Below are 14,641 nucleotides of genomic sequence, written 5' to 3'. Positions count from 1 at the left end.
TTACTTAATACTGGTATTTATAACCTAATCCAATCTGTTACCTAATACAAATATTTTAACGCAGAATATAAAGGTATCGAATAGCTTCATATTCTGCGCTAAATGTACTATGAAATACTATTCCTGAAACGGTACGACAAAATATATTAATAACCAATACGGTACATAATAAATAAGTGATAATAGTAGATAATAAGTGCGTAGTCGAGTCCCGGCTGACTGGATAGGGCCTTGGGAACGGCATAGCCGGGCCCAAGGTTATTGCCCAGGTGGTTTGAGGCAATGGCACCCCACCCCCCAGAACTGAGTTTCTGGTTGATTATGTGTCCGGCTCTGGGGGTGCGAGGCAAATAAAGAAGGAAAAAAAGTGCAAAATAATAGTGATAGAAAATGCACCTGTAACTGAAAATTATTCACGTAATTTAAATACTGTTTATGTTATTGTATACTTTCTGTTAGATAAATAAAAAAAATTACACTTTTTGGATTATTTCAGTAATTAAAAACTATTTTTTTTTTAAATTCAGATACAAAACTCTTACATTAGAAGGTTGAAACTTAACTAAAGTTCCTAAATATAGTAATATAAGTTCTTATGTATAAGTTAACCCGATAAATGATCTGAAGGATAACTTACTTGAAAAACTGAATTAAAATCGGTTACTTTTTTTATTTATTTAGCGTGTAGTTTGCGTTCTGCTTGAATACACTCGGATTTATATTTAAGTTAAATATTAATTAATATAAAGTTTTTGTATAATATATTTTTGTTTTTATATGTTGTCGGCTTCCTAAGGCTGTAATATGTTTTATACAAAAACAGCTTATTATTTCTACAATATTTTAATTAGGGTTAACGGAGGTAATATTTTTATCCGGGACAGACTACGGCGTTTATCAAATAATATTCCCAGCAATAAAAACTATTCATAAGTACAGCCGAAAATGTTTTAATGGAAAACTTTGCATTATTTATAATTTGGTTCGGTTTATATTAAAATAAAATCGTTTATATTTAATTTTCCCTAATTAATACCTATCTCTTCCAAGTCACTAATAAATAATTCTAATGATAAATGCATTTAAGAATTTCTAAAACCACTTTACCTAACTCTGTAGAGATGTGATCGCGTGAATGTGCGTTATCAAATTAAGTATATACTTTCTTAAAATCCAATGTTGAAATTTATTTGTAACTCACAACAAGCTTATACCGTATATTCTTCTATCAGTAAAAGTGTTCAAATTAAATTTTGAGCTTCTTTTAAACTCATGCAGAAAAAATTAAGCTGGTTTTATACTGTAATAGTTTTGTAATTCTAACTGTTGGTTTCGTAGCGGTAACTTTCGAGATTAACGAAAATTACATTACTTCATAATGTACTTCTTTATTATTTTTGTTAACATATCATAGGGTATTTTAAACTTCTTTATTTAGTCTTTAAATCTTTGTTCTGTACGTAACCACTAATCTGATAAATATCTAAATACGAGTAAATTCAGATTTGTTTTCCTCACAGAAACTTAGATTTAATGAACTTGAGATTAGGCCTTATTTTTAATAACAAAAAGGAATTTTATCAGTTCTAATTCAATTTTTCAGATTTTAATGGAACTGATTATCAGTATGCTTAATTGTCCATTTATTTATAATTTAATAAAAATTACTTTTCTTGAAAAAAAAAATGAATAGGAAGATTAAATTTTTCCACAAATACAACACTGCAGCCGCAAACAAAACGTTAAAAATATACAAAAATTACCAAGTTATATAAAATAATTGTTAAAAAAGTACCCCTGTTATCTGATTTAAACATCTAGCAACGTACAGCAAATTGCTAATCGGAAGCTGGTTTACTTTACAAATATAAATTCAACAGAAAAAAAAATTACTTTCCTTTTTTTTGCAAATATAGACATAACAATTTTTCTAAATAAAGATATAATCAAGATTGACCAGTAAAAATAAGAATATCTTTAAAAAAATAATAAAAATTCGGCGTTTTAAATTATTTAGTTATTACAGGTTAACAAAAAAGAAGGAAATGATATTGGCTATTTTAATTTAATAATTTATTTTTATTCAGAATTTCAGGGTGAAAGTCATATATTGGCCATATTAAGTCGTTTTAGTTACCAAATCGTCCAGCATGACGTAGTATGGAATAGCTACACAAGTTTTGGTTCTAATAAAAAACCTTGTTAAATCCAAATTTATACGTCGTAAATGTAATAATTTTAATTCACGAATAACAACATACATTATAGAGTAAACGAAATAGCTTGTTACTTTCGTTAATAATAAATTATTAAAAAATTAAGTTCTTCAGGTTAGGTAAAAATAAATATAAAAATTAATTATATGTTCATAAATCTTTTATTTCGAAAAAAATTGTATTTTATTACCTCGCAAATTTCTTGTCTTTAAACTAAGCTCGTCATTTGCTACTCCTACGATTTCCTTTGGAATTAAAAGAAAGCGAACCGTGGGAGTGAAGATATGCGATCCAAATAGACGTTATATCGCTTTTCCGGTACGATATTTAAATATCTATGACAAGCTTGTCACGGGAAGCGATTAGAAATAACCTTTCTATAAGATATAATATGTTATGTATCGTTATACACCGTATTGATCATATAGTGTCACAAAAATTGTTTAAATCAGAAATATTAAACACATACGTGGATAAAAAAAGAAAAATACACAATATGAAAAAACATATTAGTTCGAGGTTCAAAAAAGTTTGACTTTTTCATATAATACGAATGCATTTTTCATCCAAAAACTCGTAAAAAAAATTTAAAAAGGTGTTATCATCCAAATGTGATCGAAATAAACACATTATACGGATTGGCCTGGCATGTTTTGTCTAAATTTCAGGAGAATTTTGACTGCTTCAGATACGAGTAAACCAAAAATCATACGGATAAATGGCCTAATTTACTTTATTTTTTCCTCTGTCCCCAATTTTGTATTCCTTCAATAAAAATGTACGAGGTGTGTGAGAAAAGTAAAGAAACTGACTTTTTACTTATCAAAGTTTTTATTTTTTTCAAACAACAATATTATCCCCTTCAAAGTAGTTCCCTTGGGCAGCTATACACCGGCGGAGTCGTTGTTTCCACTCCTGGTAGCAGCGCTGGAAGACTTCAACTGGTAGGGCTTTTAACTGGTCAGTCACAGTCTTTTGAATGTTCTCCAGAGTGCCAAAATGACGTCTTTTTAAGACACGTTTCAATTTCGGGAAAAGGAAAAAGTCACAAGAACTCAAATCAGGTGAATATGGGTGGGGGGGTGAGAAACCATAGGAATGCGTTTTAAGGTAAAAAATTCCGTGATGGAAATGGCCGTGTGACACGGGGCATTGTCATGATGAAGCATCCTCTTGTCTGTAATATCTGGGCTCACGCGAATCACTCTTTCCTGAGCCTTTCAAGGACACATTTGTAAAACACTTCGTTGACAGTTTGTCCTAGATGAACAAATTTTTTATGCACGATACCCCTACTGTCAAAAAAGCAAATCAGCATGGTTTTGATCTTTGATTTGCTCATTCGACATTTTTTCGGTCGTGGAGATGACGGAGTGTGCCGCTCTTTGCTTTACCGCTTTGTTTCAGGATCGTACTCAAATATCCAGGATTCATCACCTGTGATCACACGATTGAAGAATTCTTGATCGTTGTCAATCCTCTCAAGAAGATCAACGCACACGTTTCTTCGATTGTTCTTGTGTTCCGTTGTGAGGTTTTTCGGTACCAATTTCGCACAAACCTTTCGCATGTCCAAATCGTCTGTCAAAATTTGATGTACGGTAAAAGCGTTTAAATTTAACTGTTCACTCATCATCCTTGTTGTTAAACGACGGTCTGATCTCACAAGAACCCTCACATGCTCAACGTTTTAGTTAGATTTTGAAGTTGAAGGTCTTCCTGAACGAGGCTGATCTTTAAGTGTTCTCGGCCTTCCAAAAATGATTTGTGCCAGCGGAAAATTTGTGTTCTTGATAAACAACGTTACCCGTAGGCCTGTTTCAACTTTGCAAAGGTCACATTTGCGGATTCCCCAAGTTTAACACAAAACTTGATCGCACAACGTCGCTCTAAATTCCGATGCTCCATCTTCGTAACACACAACAAAAACACAACTTCACTGAGGGCGCTGTCAAAAATAATGTATTGGCTGAACGGAGTTGCAACTCGTACTGAGCGTGTGGAAGGGATGAACAAACCGGTCTAGAACAGACCGGAGACACAGCGTTCCCAGTACGCTCGCAGTGTTACCAATCTCATTACTTTTCTCACACACCTCGTATATCTCAATTGTAATATTTTAATAAACTTTTGTATATATGACCAATAACATCAATCAAATAAATAGATTTGAAATGTTTAAAATTCCAAAACGGCAGTCTTTTAATCGTTAATATCTGCATAAATAAGCCTTTTATTACGATTCCTTATGCGTTCAAATCGGTTGATCAACAGCGGATTATGACCGAAATTGTTAAAGTGGATTATTGGAAAAGTCATGTGCGAAAACAGACACAAAATTATCAGATTGAATTATTTTATTAAAATATCTGAATCTCTCTTCTTAAGATATAAATTTTTATTTAAACAACACAAATTGCAGACTTTGGGAAAATGAAGTCAGATAAGCATTTGTGCACATGTACTATTCTTTATATTTTGATATCCTGAATCAGTCCTATAAATTTGACCTCCAGCTCCGCAAACAGTCACCATATAGTAAGATAAACTATAAAAAAAAAAAAATTATATGATAGTAATATATAGGCATATTTTATACATGAAAAGTTGTCACACTGTTGTGCTTAGCGAATAGTTTTATCTTTTATAGTTCCCTGAATTTTGTTTGTTTAGGCGGTGTTTTTTAATCATTTACATATATATATATATATATATTTTGAGATCATAGGTATCCAAAAAATATTCTGAATCAGGTTATGTATTTTAATTGTTAAGTATCTTGCTTAAGAAAGATTCATTTATAGTCATGTGTAATAAATATTTAAATTCTTTTCGAGGTCGGATAGTATCAGTTTTATTATTATTCATTGATAACAATACCTGTTTCAAACAGGTCATTAATATATATTTTTATTATCTTCTTCTTAATATCTACCGGTAAATAATCTGGTTAAAAGTAATTTTAGTTGTTGGTTACATATTATTTACCACAAATTTAATTTTTGTTAGCTTGTGTTTGAAAAAAAAAATTAATAATTTGACTATGTTATTATAGTTTATTTTGCTATTAACAAAAAGTTATTAATTGAATTTTTCATGGATTAAGTTATTAGGATGGCAATTATAAAGTTATTCAAGTATGGCAATTAGGATAATTTGAATGTATTTGTGGTTATCCTATAATTTATCTCCTGTAATTATTGACACTTATAATCAGGAATACCGTTGTGTTGGTTAGCCGTGCTCGCTCTAAAGTCGTAATTCTTTGGTCCTATTCTTTTTTAATCCTACTGGGTGTAGTGATAATTTGTTATTAGTCGCAATTATAATGTAATAATTTTAAATTTATTTTCAAATTTCAATTATTATTTAGAATTTGTCATCTTGTGTAAATTTTTTATTTACTTATTATAGTTTTTTTAATTATTATTAAGTAATCGATTATCATTATTGATCGATAAAAAAGATACGATATTTTTAGTTTTGAGTGAGCTCTTTTGAGCCTCCTCTGGTTTGTTTATCTTAATAGTTATAATGAATTAAAATAATCGTGTGTTCTAGAATCTAATGTTAAATTATCTTCAGGTTCTGCGTCTATTATTTATATTTTTTGGATCGTCAGCGGTCCCGTTTAATAGTTCCGTTTAGGATCCGAATAGAGATCCGTTAAGGATCTCGTTTAATAGTTATTTTTTTCTAGACAATCTGCTATTCTTCCAACTCTCCTTCATCTTCAAACTCTGTGTCGTTTCTTTCACTCTTCTGACCGTTTCGTATTACTCTACCTGTTTTTTGTTGTTTTTTTGTTTTCTTCATACATGAACCTTTTTTCTTAATATGACTGCGTTCTCTGTCTGTGTCTTATTTATTTACTTTTGGAGATGACAGGTATGGACCTGTACTTTGGTCAACTTGCCTTATGAGAATGGAAATTTGTAGCGTATGAAAAATGCCATGTCCGACCAATTATATTTTTTTATAATTATAATATAATAATATTCTATTATTAAAAATAAAATACCTAATTATTTTATTCTATCATCTCTGAACAAGATCGCGGAAAAAATTAAAAGAGATTTAAATTCTCACCGGTCTAGCAAAGAGTCTGACAATAAACGATATAAAACTAAGGAAACTAATGAACCAGGAGTGGGTTTAGCGTGGGTAAAACGTCTAAGATGAAGCCGCAGGAGTTGAAGATAGTCAAGGCAATGCTTCGGATCCAATGCCATATTAACTAAATCAGGTCAAACGAATAAAAATTCCCTTTTCTCTCTTTACCGGATTTTATTGCAAGTTTTTCCCCTCTCATATTCGTTTTAAGACATCTTTATTTCGAATATCGGTCAATATTTTCAATGTCCTTTGAAATACCGTATTTAAAAAGGACACAGTTCTTTTTCTTTCTGTTTTTTCTATCGTCTCGCTGCCATAAAGCGTTGCACTCTATAATTTCCATCCTTCATAAATAAAAAATTACCGAAATAACAAAATTCTTCCATGTCTTGTATATTGCGTTCCCATCTCAATATTAATATTTCTTTATTAGTTTTACTCTCTAGAAATTCTCTCTTAAAAATAAATTCATGTCATTAACTTTCTTCTAACTCATCTTTTCTTTCTGTCAAAAAACATCGTCAATCAAAAATATTTGCATCTTTATATTTTTTCCTGCGGATACATTGTAAAATATTTCATTTAATTTCTACATTACGCTTGCTACTTCTGCAATGTGAGGGTTAAAAAGCCAAAATGTGTAATGTATTTAGAAAAGCTGACAAAGTTTTAATACTTTCCTGGCATCGGCTATTTATTCCTATGAATTGGAAAAATAAATATGTGAAAATAATTTTGTGAAAAAAATTTCCTAAGATTTATTTTTTTGTGATGAGGTAAATTATAATAAAATTTTATTGTAATATTATTACTAAAAGTTTATATAATATATTTTTATTACTAACTTTTAATAATATTAAAAGTTTAAATAAACCGAAAAACCTTTTGAAAAATTCAAAAATCTACCTTTACAAACTCCCTTAACCCAGTTTTCCCCAAATTTTTGTTTTGAGTTGCTCGTTCTGCTACTATGCTGTTAAGACATTCAAAAAATCGTTTAAAAAATATACAATAAATAAAACGATAGTTTTTTTTGATTTTTGGGAAAGGGGAATTTTGAGGCTAAAGGTTTTTATAAATGGTAAGATAAGCATGCCTTCATGTATTGAGCTTAATGTAAAGTGATTAATGTTTGCAAAACCTTTACAAAATTAACCCCCAGTTAGAGATTGGCTTCAAACACGGCAAAACACGTGCATACTTATACGTACGAAAATTGCTCCATTTTTGGGTTCCTGGGTCATAAAATATCGAGAAATACAAAAAACCCTTACCCAATTTTATGACTGATTTCTATTCTTTCCTTCTTGTAGCATATCTCTAGAGCTATAATGCCAGAAAAGTAAAAAACATACGTAGTTTTAGAAAAATTTTCTAAAAATTCATCAGTTTGAGTGTTTTAAAATAATTTATTCTGTTGCTATTTGTAATTGATTAAAATGAAATATTCTTGTTATCTTAATATTGCAAATAGGTATACATGTATTAAACGGTAAAATTGATTTGAAATTGTAGCTAAAAATTTACCAACATTCATCAAGAATTTATTGATTCCAAGATAACCAAAAAAACCAAAATTTGATTAATATTAGATACATTGTTAAAAAAAAAATTATTTCACTTTAATTGTAATCGTTTCACACGGTTTTACAAATTATTTCTTTTATTTTAACAAAAATCTTTAATTTAATAATAAAACCCTATATCTTCTTATATATAAATAGATTTCATTATTATATTACAATCGCCATTCTAGTAGTAGCCTTTGGTTATCTGGACGTTCCGGGTTCTTGACGCGGTGAGGCATATCATTTTCCACACTACCAAACTTAATTCTCATTCATTGGTAGCTAATAGAGCACCAGCCTGTTTTTTGTTGTTAAATTTGTAAAGTTTTTTAAAATCTTTTTTTTTTTGGCAGAATTTGGCAGCGGTTTTGCGGGATGGGACCCGCAACATAGCCGCAGCCATTGAAAATCTTAACGAAAAGACACCGAACCTCTTCCACTCATGGGAGTGTATGAGGCCAGCAGCGACTCTAACGGGATGCATTGGGTAAGTAAAAGATTTATTATCTTATTAAAAAAAAAAATTCCATTATCTATTAATATATATAATTGATATATTTATGTGAATGTTGCAGTGTAAAATTCCGTTATTTTTTTAGGGTAAGGACATGTTATAAAAGAAAATTAAGGAATTTTGTGAGTAAAATATTCACATCTCACAGTTTTTATAATTTAATAACTGTTCAAAGTTCCTCAATGAGAGTGAAAAAAATGAGATTGGTCAAGGGAAATACCGACGTAAGTAGTAGTATACAACAATTATAATTTAGTTTTTATTTTTATTCGTAAATGAAAAATTACAAACTTTAACGAATTTTTTCAGTTATTCTATCAAATAACGGATTTTAAACTTCAGTAGGTCAATTTGTCCTTTACCCCAATTTCGGCTTGCTTTTTTTTTCTTAATCGGTAGTAATTGACTGGATTAACAAGATTATAACATTTTATGGTTACTTTATAAAAATAAATTTCAGGTTACAAAGTTGTAACAGTAACATTTTATTTTTAAAAATCCTTTTAGTATAAAGCGTAATTTAAGTCAAAACATAGTATAAGTTTTCTGAGATGTAAAGAACAGTGACTTTTTTTATGATACAAGATTGTTTTTAAACAAAAATATATGCTTAACGTTAAATTTATTAACTAAAAACGTTGGAAGTTGTTCATATTCTTCTAGCTTATAATTAATTAAAACTTTCCGATTTTAATAATTAAAAAAATATTTAGCAATTGATTTTAATCATTAAAATACGGAATATTTATTCACGTAAAAACAGAAATTTTTTAAATAGACAAATCAATTTTCACGAGTATCTATTCTTTTTTATTTGTCATTTGGCTCACTGACAGCAAAATTTTAATTAATTATTAATTTTGGCCGAATAAAAATCTATTTTTAGAAATATGAAAGAAATATTCTTCTATTAAAATTTTTATTGATTAGTGATAATCTATTTGTAAACAAAACTTTTAGAAAAAAGTATGTATGAAATATCTTTCAACATTTATTGTTTTTGAAGTGTTTTTCCTGTGATCGAGCAATTTATCGTACAAAAAATTCTATATCGTAATAACGTGGTAAAAAGAAATTCTTAAAAGTAAAGAACAGCGTGAAGTAAATTACATACATATATATACATACATGGTTACGTTAAAAACAGGTATAAGAAAAGCGAATTGGATTCACCAATTTAGCAGGTATTTTTTAATCCCAAACCTAGTTAAGTAGGAAATAATTAAACAAAATCCTTTTTTCTTATTACTGGAAATCGGCCATTCCGACAGTATTTATTCGAAGGTTTCACTACTTTACGAAAATTTCCTCTGGTTTTTGTAATCATTCAATAGAAATATCCATTTTGACCATACCTTAATCCATTTTGACTAGTTTCGGCGTGACGTCTGTATGTAGATACGTATGTGCGTACGTATCTTGTACAACTAAAAAAACAATTAGCCGTAGCATGTTGAAATTTTGGATTTAGTATTAACGTCTAATTGTGCACCTACTCTTTTGATTGCAACCGACTGTGTCCAAATAACCACCAAAATCCAAAACAAATTGGATTTTGAACTTTTTCTTAACTGCAGTAATAAGCCCTCATTGAGAGCTTTTCAACGATATTTCATAAGTGGAACTTATTTTTATTGGTTTCAGAGTTATAGCCAAATAAAATTTTAATTAATAAATATTTGGATCTTATAAGGGAAAGGCACATCGGCGAGAATCCGACTTCTTTTCCTTTTTCATTTTTTATTTTATTTTTTATTTTTTAAATTGAAATATATTGATTTATTAATAATTGTTAACCTGTGATTGTAAAAAAAAACTTACAATAAATAATTTAAAAAAAAAAAAATTAAATATGAAATAAAAAATATATGTAGTTAATAGGTATAAAGGAAGTCATATGGTGTCCGCATCAGATTTTTAATCATTACTATTTTTCTCTATACACAGCACATATTTATGTACAAAATTCGAATCGCCTTAATAATCACTTTCAGCTTTGGCTGGAATTTTTTTTACCTGGATAACATGACATTTATCAGTACGAAAATATCACGAATTGAGGTCATCGACTAATATGTTTGGTTCAATTAATTATTATTATTTTTTTTTTTTTATTCTAATGTACCGAATATAAAGTGAGTCAAAAGTATGGAAAAAACAACAACGTTAAACCGGTTCAAAATAGAATAGAATAACTTTAAGGATAATGTGTCGGACAACTACTTTACCTTTTGAAGAGAAATAGAATTTCATCTCATTCTTGGGGGGGTGGCCCCGGGGGTTGTAACTCAAAAATTTTAAATGATAACACCCTTTGTGTGATAAATCATTTTAAAATCTCTTTAAAATAAGAAAAACGGTATAAATAAAAACCTGGTATGTCTGTACCAAAAATGGCGGCGGGAAAAAAATGATCTAAATGTTACTTGTAGATCTTTACAAGTAACAAAAACCAGAAGCCACTTGTTCTTTCAGTATTTCAAAAATACCGATAGTTTATCAATGTTAATTTTTTGTTTTTGTTTAGGTTATACTATTGAAGATGATGATTTCATTGGAATCGAAATAGCTATTAGTGTTTTTATATAAAATAAAGTGTCAATTTTGATAATTTATTAAAGTGTAAAAATTGACAAATTAAACTCAAGAAGTTTAACAAAACAGGGTTTTTACAAAAATCTATTGGTTTTCACCCCATATTTCTCAACACCTACTGCAGATACGCTTCTGGGCCCTATTTTATTCGATTTTTCTGGTCAAATATTACAAGAAATCACTATTCTGATCCTTAATTAACAACCTAAAAATCTCAGTACGATCTCATTTCATCGGAGTAGCTGAAATCCGAGCGAAATCTTTCACTAGCTGTAATTCGAAAACGAAGCGTTTAAAACATATATTTATATGAACCTTTACCGTTACTTTCACAAATAGAATAGGTTATGAAAGTCCCGGGAGAACTTCCTGAAACATTCTGTATATAAAATATCAGTCGTTGCATATTGATTTAATGCAAAAATATATTATAAACATAATTAATAAAATTAATCGCGCGAAAAATTAATAAATTAATTAAGAAATAAATTTAATTGTTATGATATTATTTAATTTTTGTTAAGTGGAAATAAATTAGGGATATTTTTTAAATTATCACCGTTACATTATTAGTAGTGCTACACAATCATAACCCAGGCCCATAATTTAGGGCAAACTCTTCATATTTTAAAAACAATAAAATAAATTAACAATAAATATTATAATTTTTAATTAATTATTTAATTTATTTATATTTTTAATATGTACTAGAATAATATGTTTTTGTGTTGTTTTTTTTTGTTGGTAAAATTAATAAATACGTTATTTTATTTTTAATGAAGCAGTTAATAAGATTATTACTTAATTTCATCCGATGATTAGGACCTATCTAATACAAAACAATAATATGTGTTAATTAATTTGATTGTCTCCAAATAATATAAAGCCTATTAAAATACTAATTTAATTAAGATTATTTCTAACAGAGAATTATTAAAATAGTAAACGATTAATTTATTTTGGTTAAATATAAATTAGTTAATTTACATGTTTATTATTATTATTATTTTTATATCATAATAAAGATATTTTACTCATTTTATAAAAAACTTCTACCAATTTAAAAAAAAAAATTTAATTACTTACAAACCTTTATTTATTATCTTTAACCTATATTTAAAATAAATTATTTTCTTTGTATGACGTTAGTAGTTAAACAAATTTAAAACAAATCCGATGCTACTGGATTATAAAAGTAAATAGCTATCTAACAATAGTTAGCTCTCTCCTTTATATGTTTATTACATTTTTAACAAACTTATTTTACATTAAATATAAGAAACAGGGTTTTTTACCCCTATTTAATTATTTTCACCCCAGACTTCTCAAAAACTACAACAGATACTACAAACTATCTGGTTCTGTTACTATTTACGTTTATGGGACCTATTTTATTCGATGTTTTAGGTCAAAACCATAATAAATCATAATTCACAGAAGACGACACCAGTCGCACGCTAACCATTTCTAACAAATATTTCTTTAACACGGGTCATCTTTCTTCACATCCTCTTTTCAACGCAATGTTAAACTATATATGCCGGTTACAGATTAGTCCCTTGATTCGTAATCAGGTACGTATAAATTTCATTTCCATACGGCATTAAAAACAAGAATGAATCCAGTAGGGAGCATAAATGAGATTTATTTGCTAGAATAGAGCCGATATGGATCGATTACATTTTGAAAATTATAACTACGTTCTGGTTTTTACCTTATTAAATACATTAAATTTTCTTTGTCCTAAAGATTTTTAAAATAGATAATAATTTTTAATTATTAAATTCAAAGATGGGTTCGCCACTTAAATATTTCATTTCTGAAATCACATAACGTTTAACGTAGACAATTATTTGAATAGATATTTATAACTTACCATAAAATTACACGTAAGTTAACTTGTAATTTACAATTTCTTTAAACCAATGAAACGATAGGAAAATGCTTTTTAATTTTTAAAATGTGAACCATTTATGAATACTAAGCGGGTAAAAAACGATGTCTCCTTATATTTTATTTGAATTTAATCAATTCAGTTCAGCTGAGTTACCTCAATATGTGTGTATTTTTACCTACTAGCAAAGAAAAACTAGCTGACAAAAATCCTAAAATTATTTACTATGTAGTTCAAATTTAACCTTCCTAATCCTCCGATTTTTTTAGAATTTATAATAGGACGAATAAATATATTTTTCAAGGAGGATGGTACTCCCCCTTTTGTCAAATAATTATACTACTATAGTATATTCTGAATAATTTAACTACACAACAGGCAAAGTATGTGTGTGTGTGTGCGCTCGCGCCCACACACACACACACGCATGTACGTGTACACGGTGGACCAAAAGTCGGTTTCGCTCGCCTAAAAATTTAAATTATGTTAACGTGGGTGGGGGAGGAATTGGTTATGTAATTTGCAGTATTTAGCTGATATAATTACTGCTCATTTTATTTCAGTTACTGTTAAAATTATCGTTCTGTTCATTTTTATTTTGTATCGCGAACAGTGAAGTATATAAAACCTAAAACGAGTTTTTTTTTTGTTTAGTGTTGTTGGCAAAGCAATAAGGATATTGACGCCCCCCTTAAAGAACTCAAATATGAGATTTCCTAATTCTCTAATATCCATCCACAGGTATAATATTTGTCATTAGATATTAAACATTAGACATATAATCCTAGTTACTGAAAACGCCTATGACCAGTTAGACCTAAAACTTGTACACTTTTAAAAACAAACTATTTCAGAGACATTTGTAAACAGCCCTCAAACGTTAACTGGAATTGTTTCCATTAGGCTACAAACACCCAGAATATGTTTTTGAAGTTTATACAAGAATTGAAGTTTAAATATTATGAAGCGCATGAAGTAACATGTGAAGATTACCATATGCTCTTTGTGAAAATGATTTTGAGAGAAGGGTAGAATTTTGTGAGGAATTAATAGTTGTGAAATAAATTCTCATTTCTCAAGATCCAGTGATGCGGTCTGATAAACTAAAACGATTTATAAAACTATAAATATCGCAGCGGTTTGAAAAAATCTTTGTAATTGTGGAAAAGGATTTACTCCATGTAATTCTCGTTTGGTACGGGACCACAAAATCAGAAGTGATGGGAACTAGCATCTTAAATATAAACAGAAATATAACAGACTTCAAATCTTGAAATATTACGCGATGTAACTTCTTAGCTAATGAACAACCATGTTTTTGACGTCGGTCATCCGTATCTTTGACAGCAAGAAAACGTTTCCTGAATCAAAAAGAAGTCGAAAAATAATTTGAATTACCATCATGTTCAAGTTATTTGATGTGCGATTCTTCATTGCGAAAAATCGTCAAAGAAATTGATTTTTTTTCAAAACGACCAGAAGCGCCTGAAGGTATTAATTGGAAGTTCACGTATTAGTTGAAAACAAGGGAATTCAGGGAAAAATTGTAATTCAGTAGTTAAACTCTTGTCAACAATAAATGAATCAGGTCAAAAGGATGACAGTTTGAATGATTCCCATGAAATTCAAAAAAATTACTTTACTTTGTTTAGTTTTTTTATTAACTGGTTTCTTATCCAGTTAATCTGAGAAATCTATTAGCTCATGCTAAAAGCAAATATATATATATAAGTCAGTG

At 28.9% G+C, this 14,641-nt stretch overlaps 1 protein-coding gene across 2 annotated transcripts in view; it reads left to right on the top strand.

Annotated features, from left to right (window-relative positions):
* LOC142328866 (protein apterous-like) overlaps positions 1-14,641 on the top strand; it is a 330,108-nt gene that overhangs the window by 29,403 nt on the left and 286,064 nt on the right. For both annotated transcript variants that reach the window (XM_075372993.1, XM_075372992.1), the window contains exon 2: positions 8,254-8,387. In XM_075372993.1, the coding sequence (XP_075229108.1) occupies positions 8,343-8,387 (45 nt within the window). In that variant the 5' untranslated portion in view covers positions 8,254-8,342. The remainder of the gene's footprint in view (positions 1-8,253; positions 8,388-14,641) is intronic.

Source organism: Lycorma delicatula, chromosome 8 (genome assembly GCF_047948215.1).
Source record: "Lycorma delicatula isolate Av1 chromosome 8, ASM4794821v1, whole genome shotgun sequence".
Classification (NCBI taxonomy): Eukaryota; Metazoa; Arthropoda; class Insecta; order Hemiptera; family Fulgoridae; genus Lycorma; species Lycorma delicatula.
This window is presented reverse-complemented; position numbering and strand designations above follow the sequence as displayed.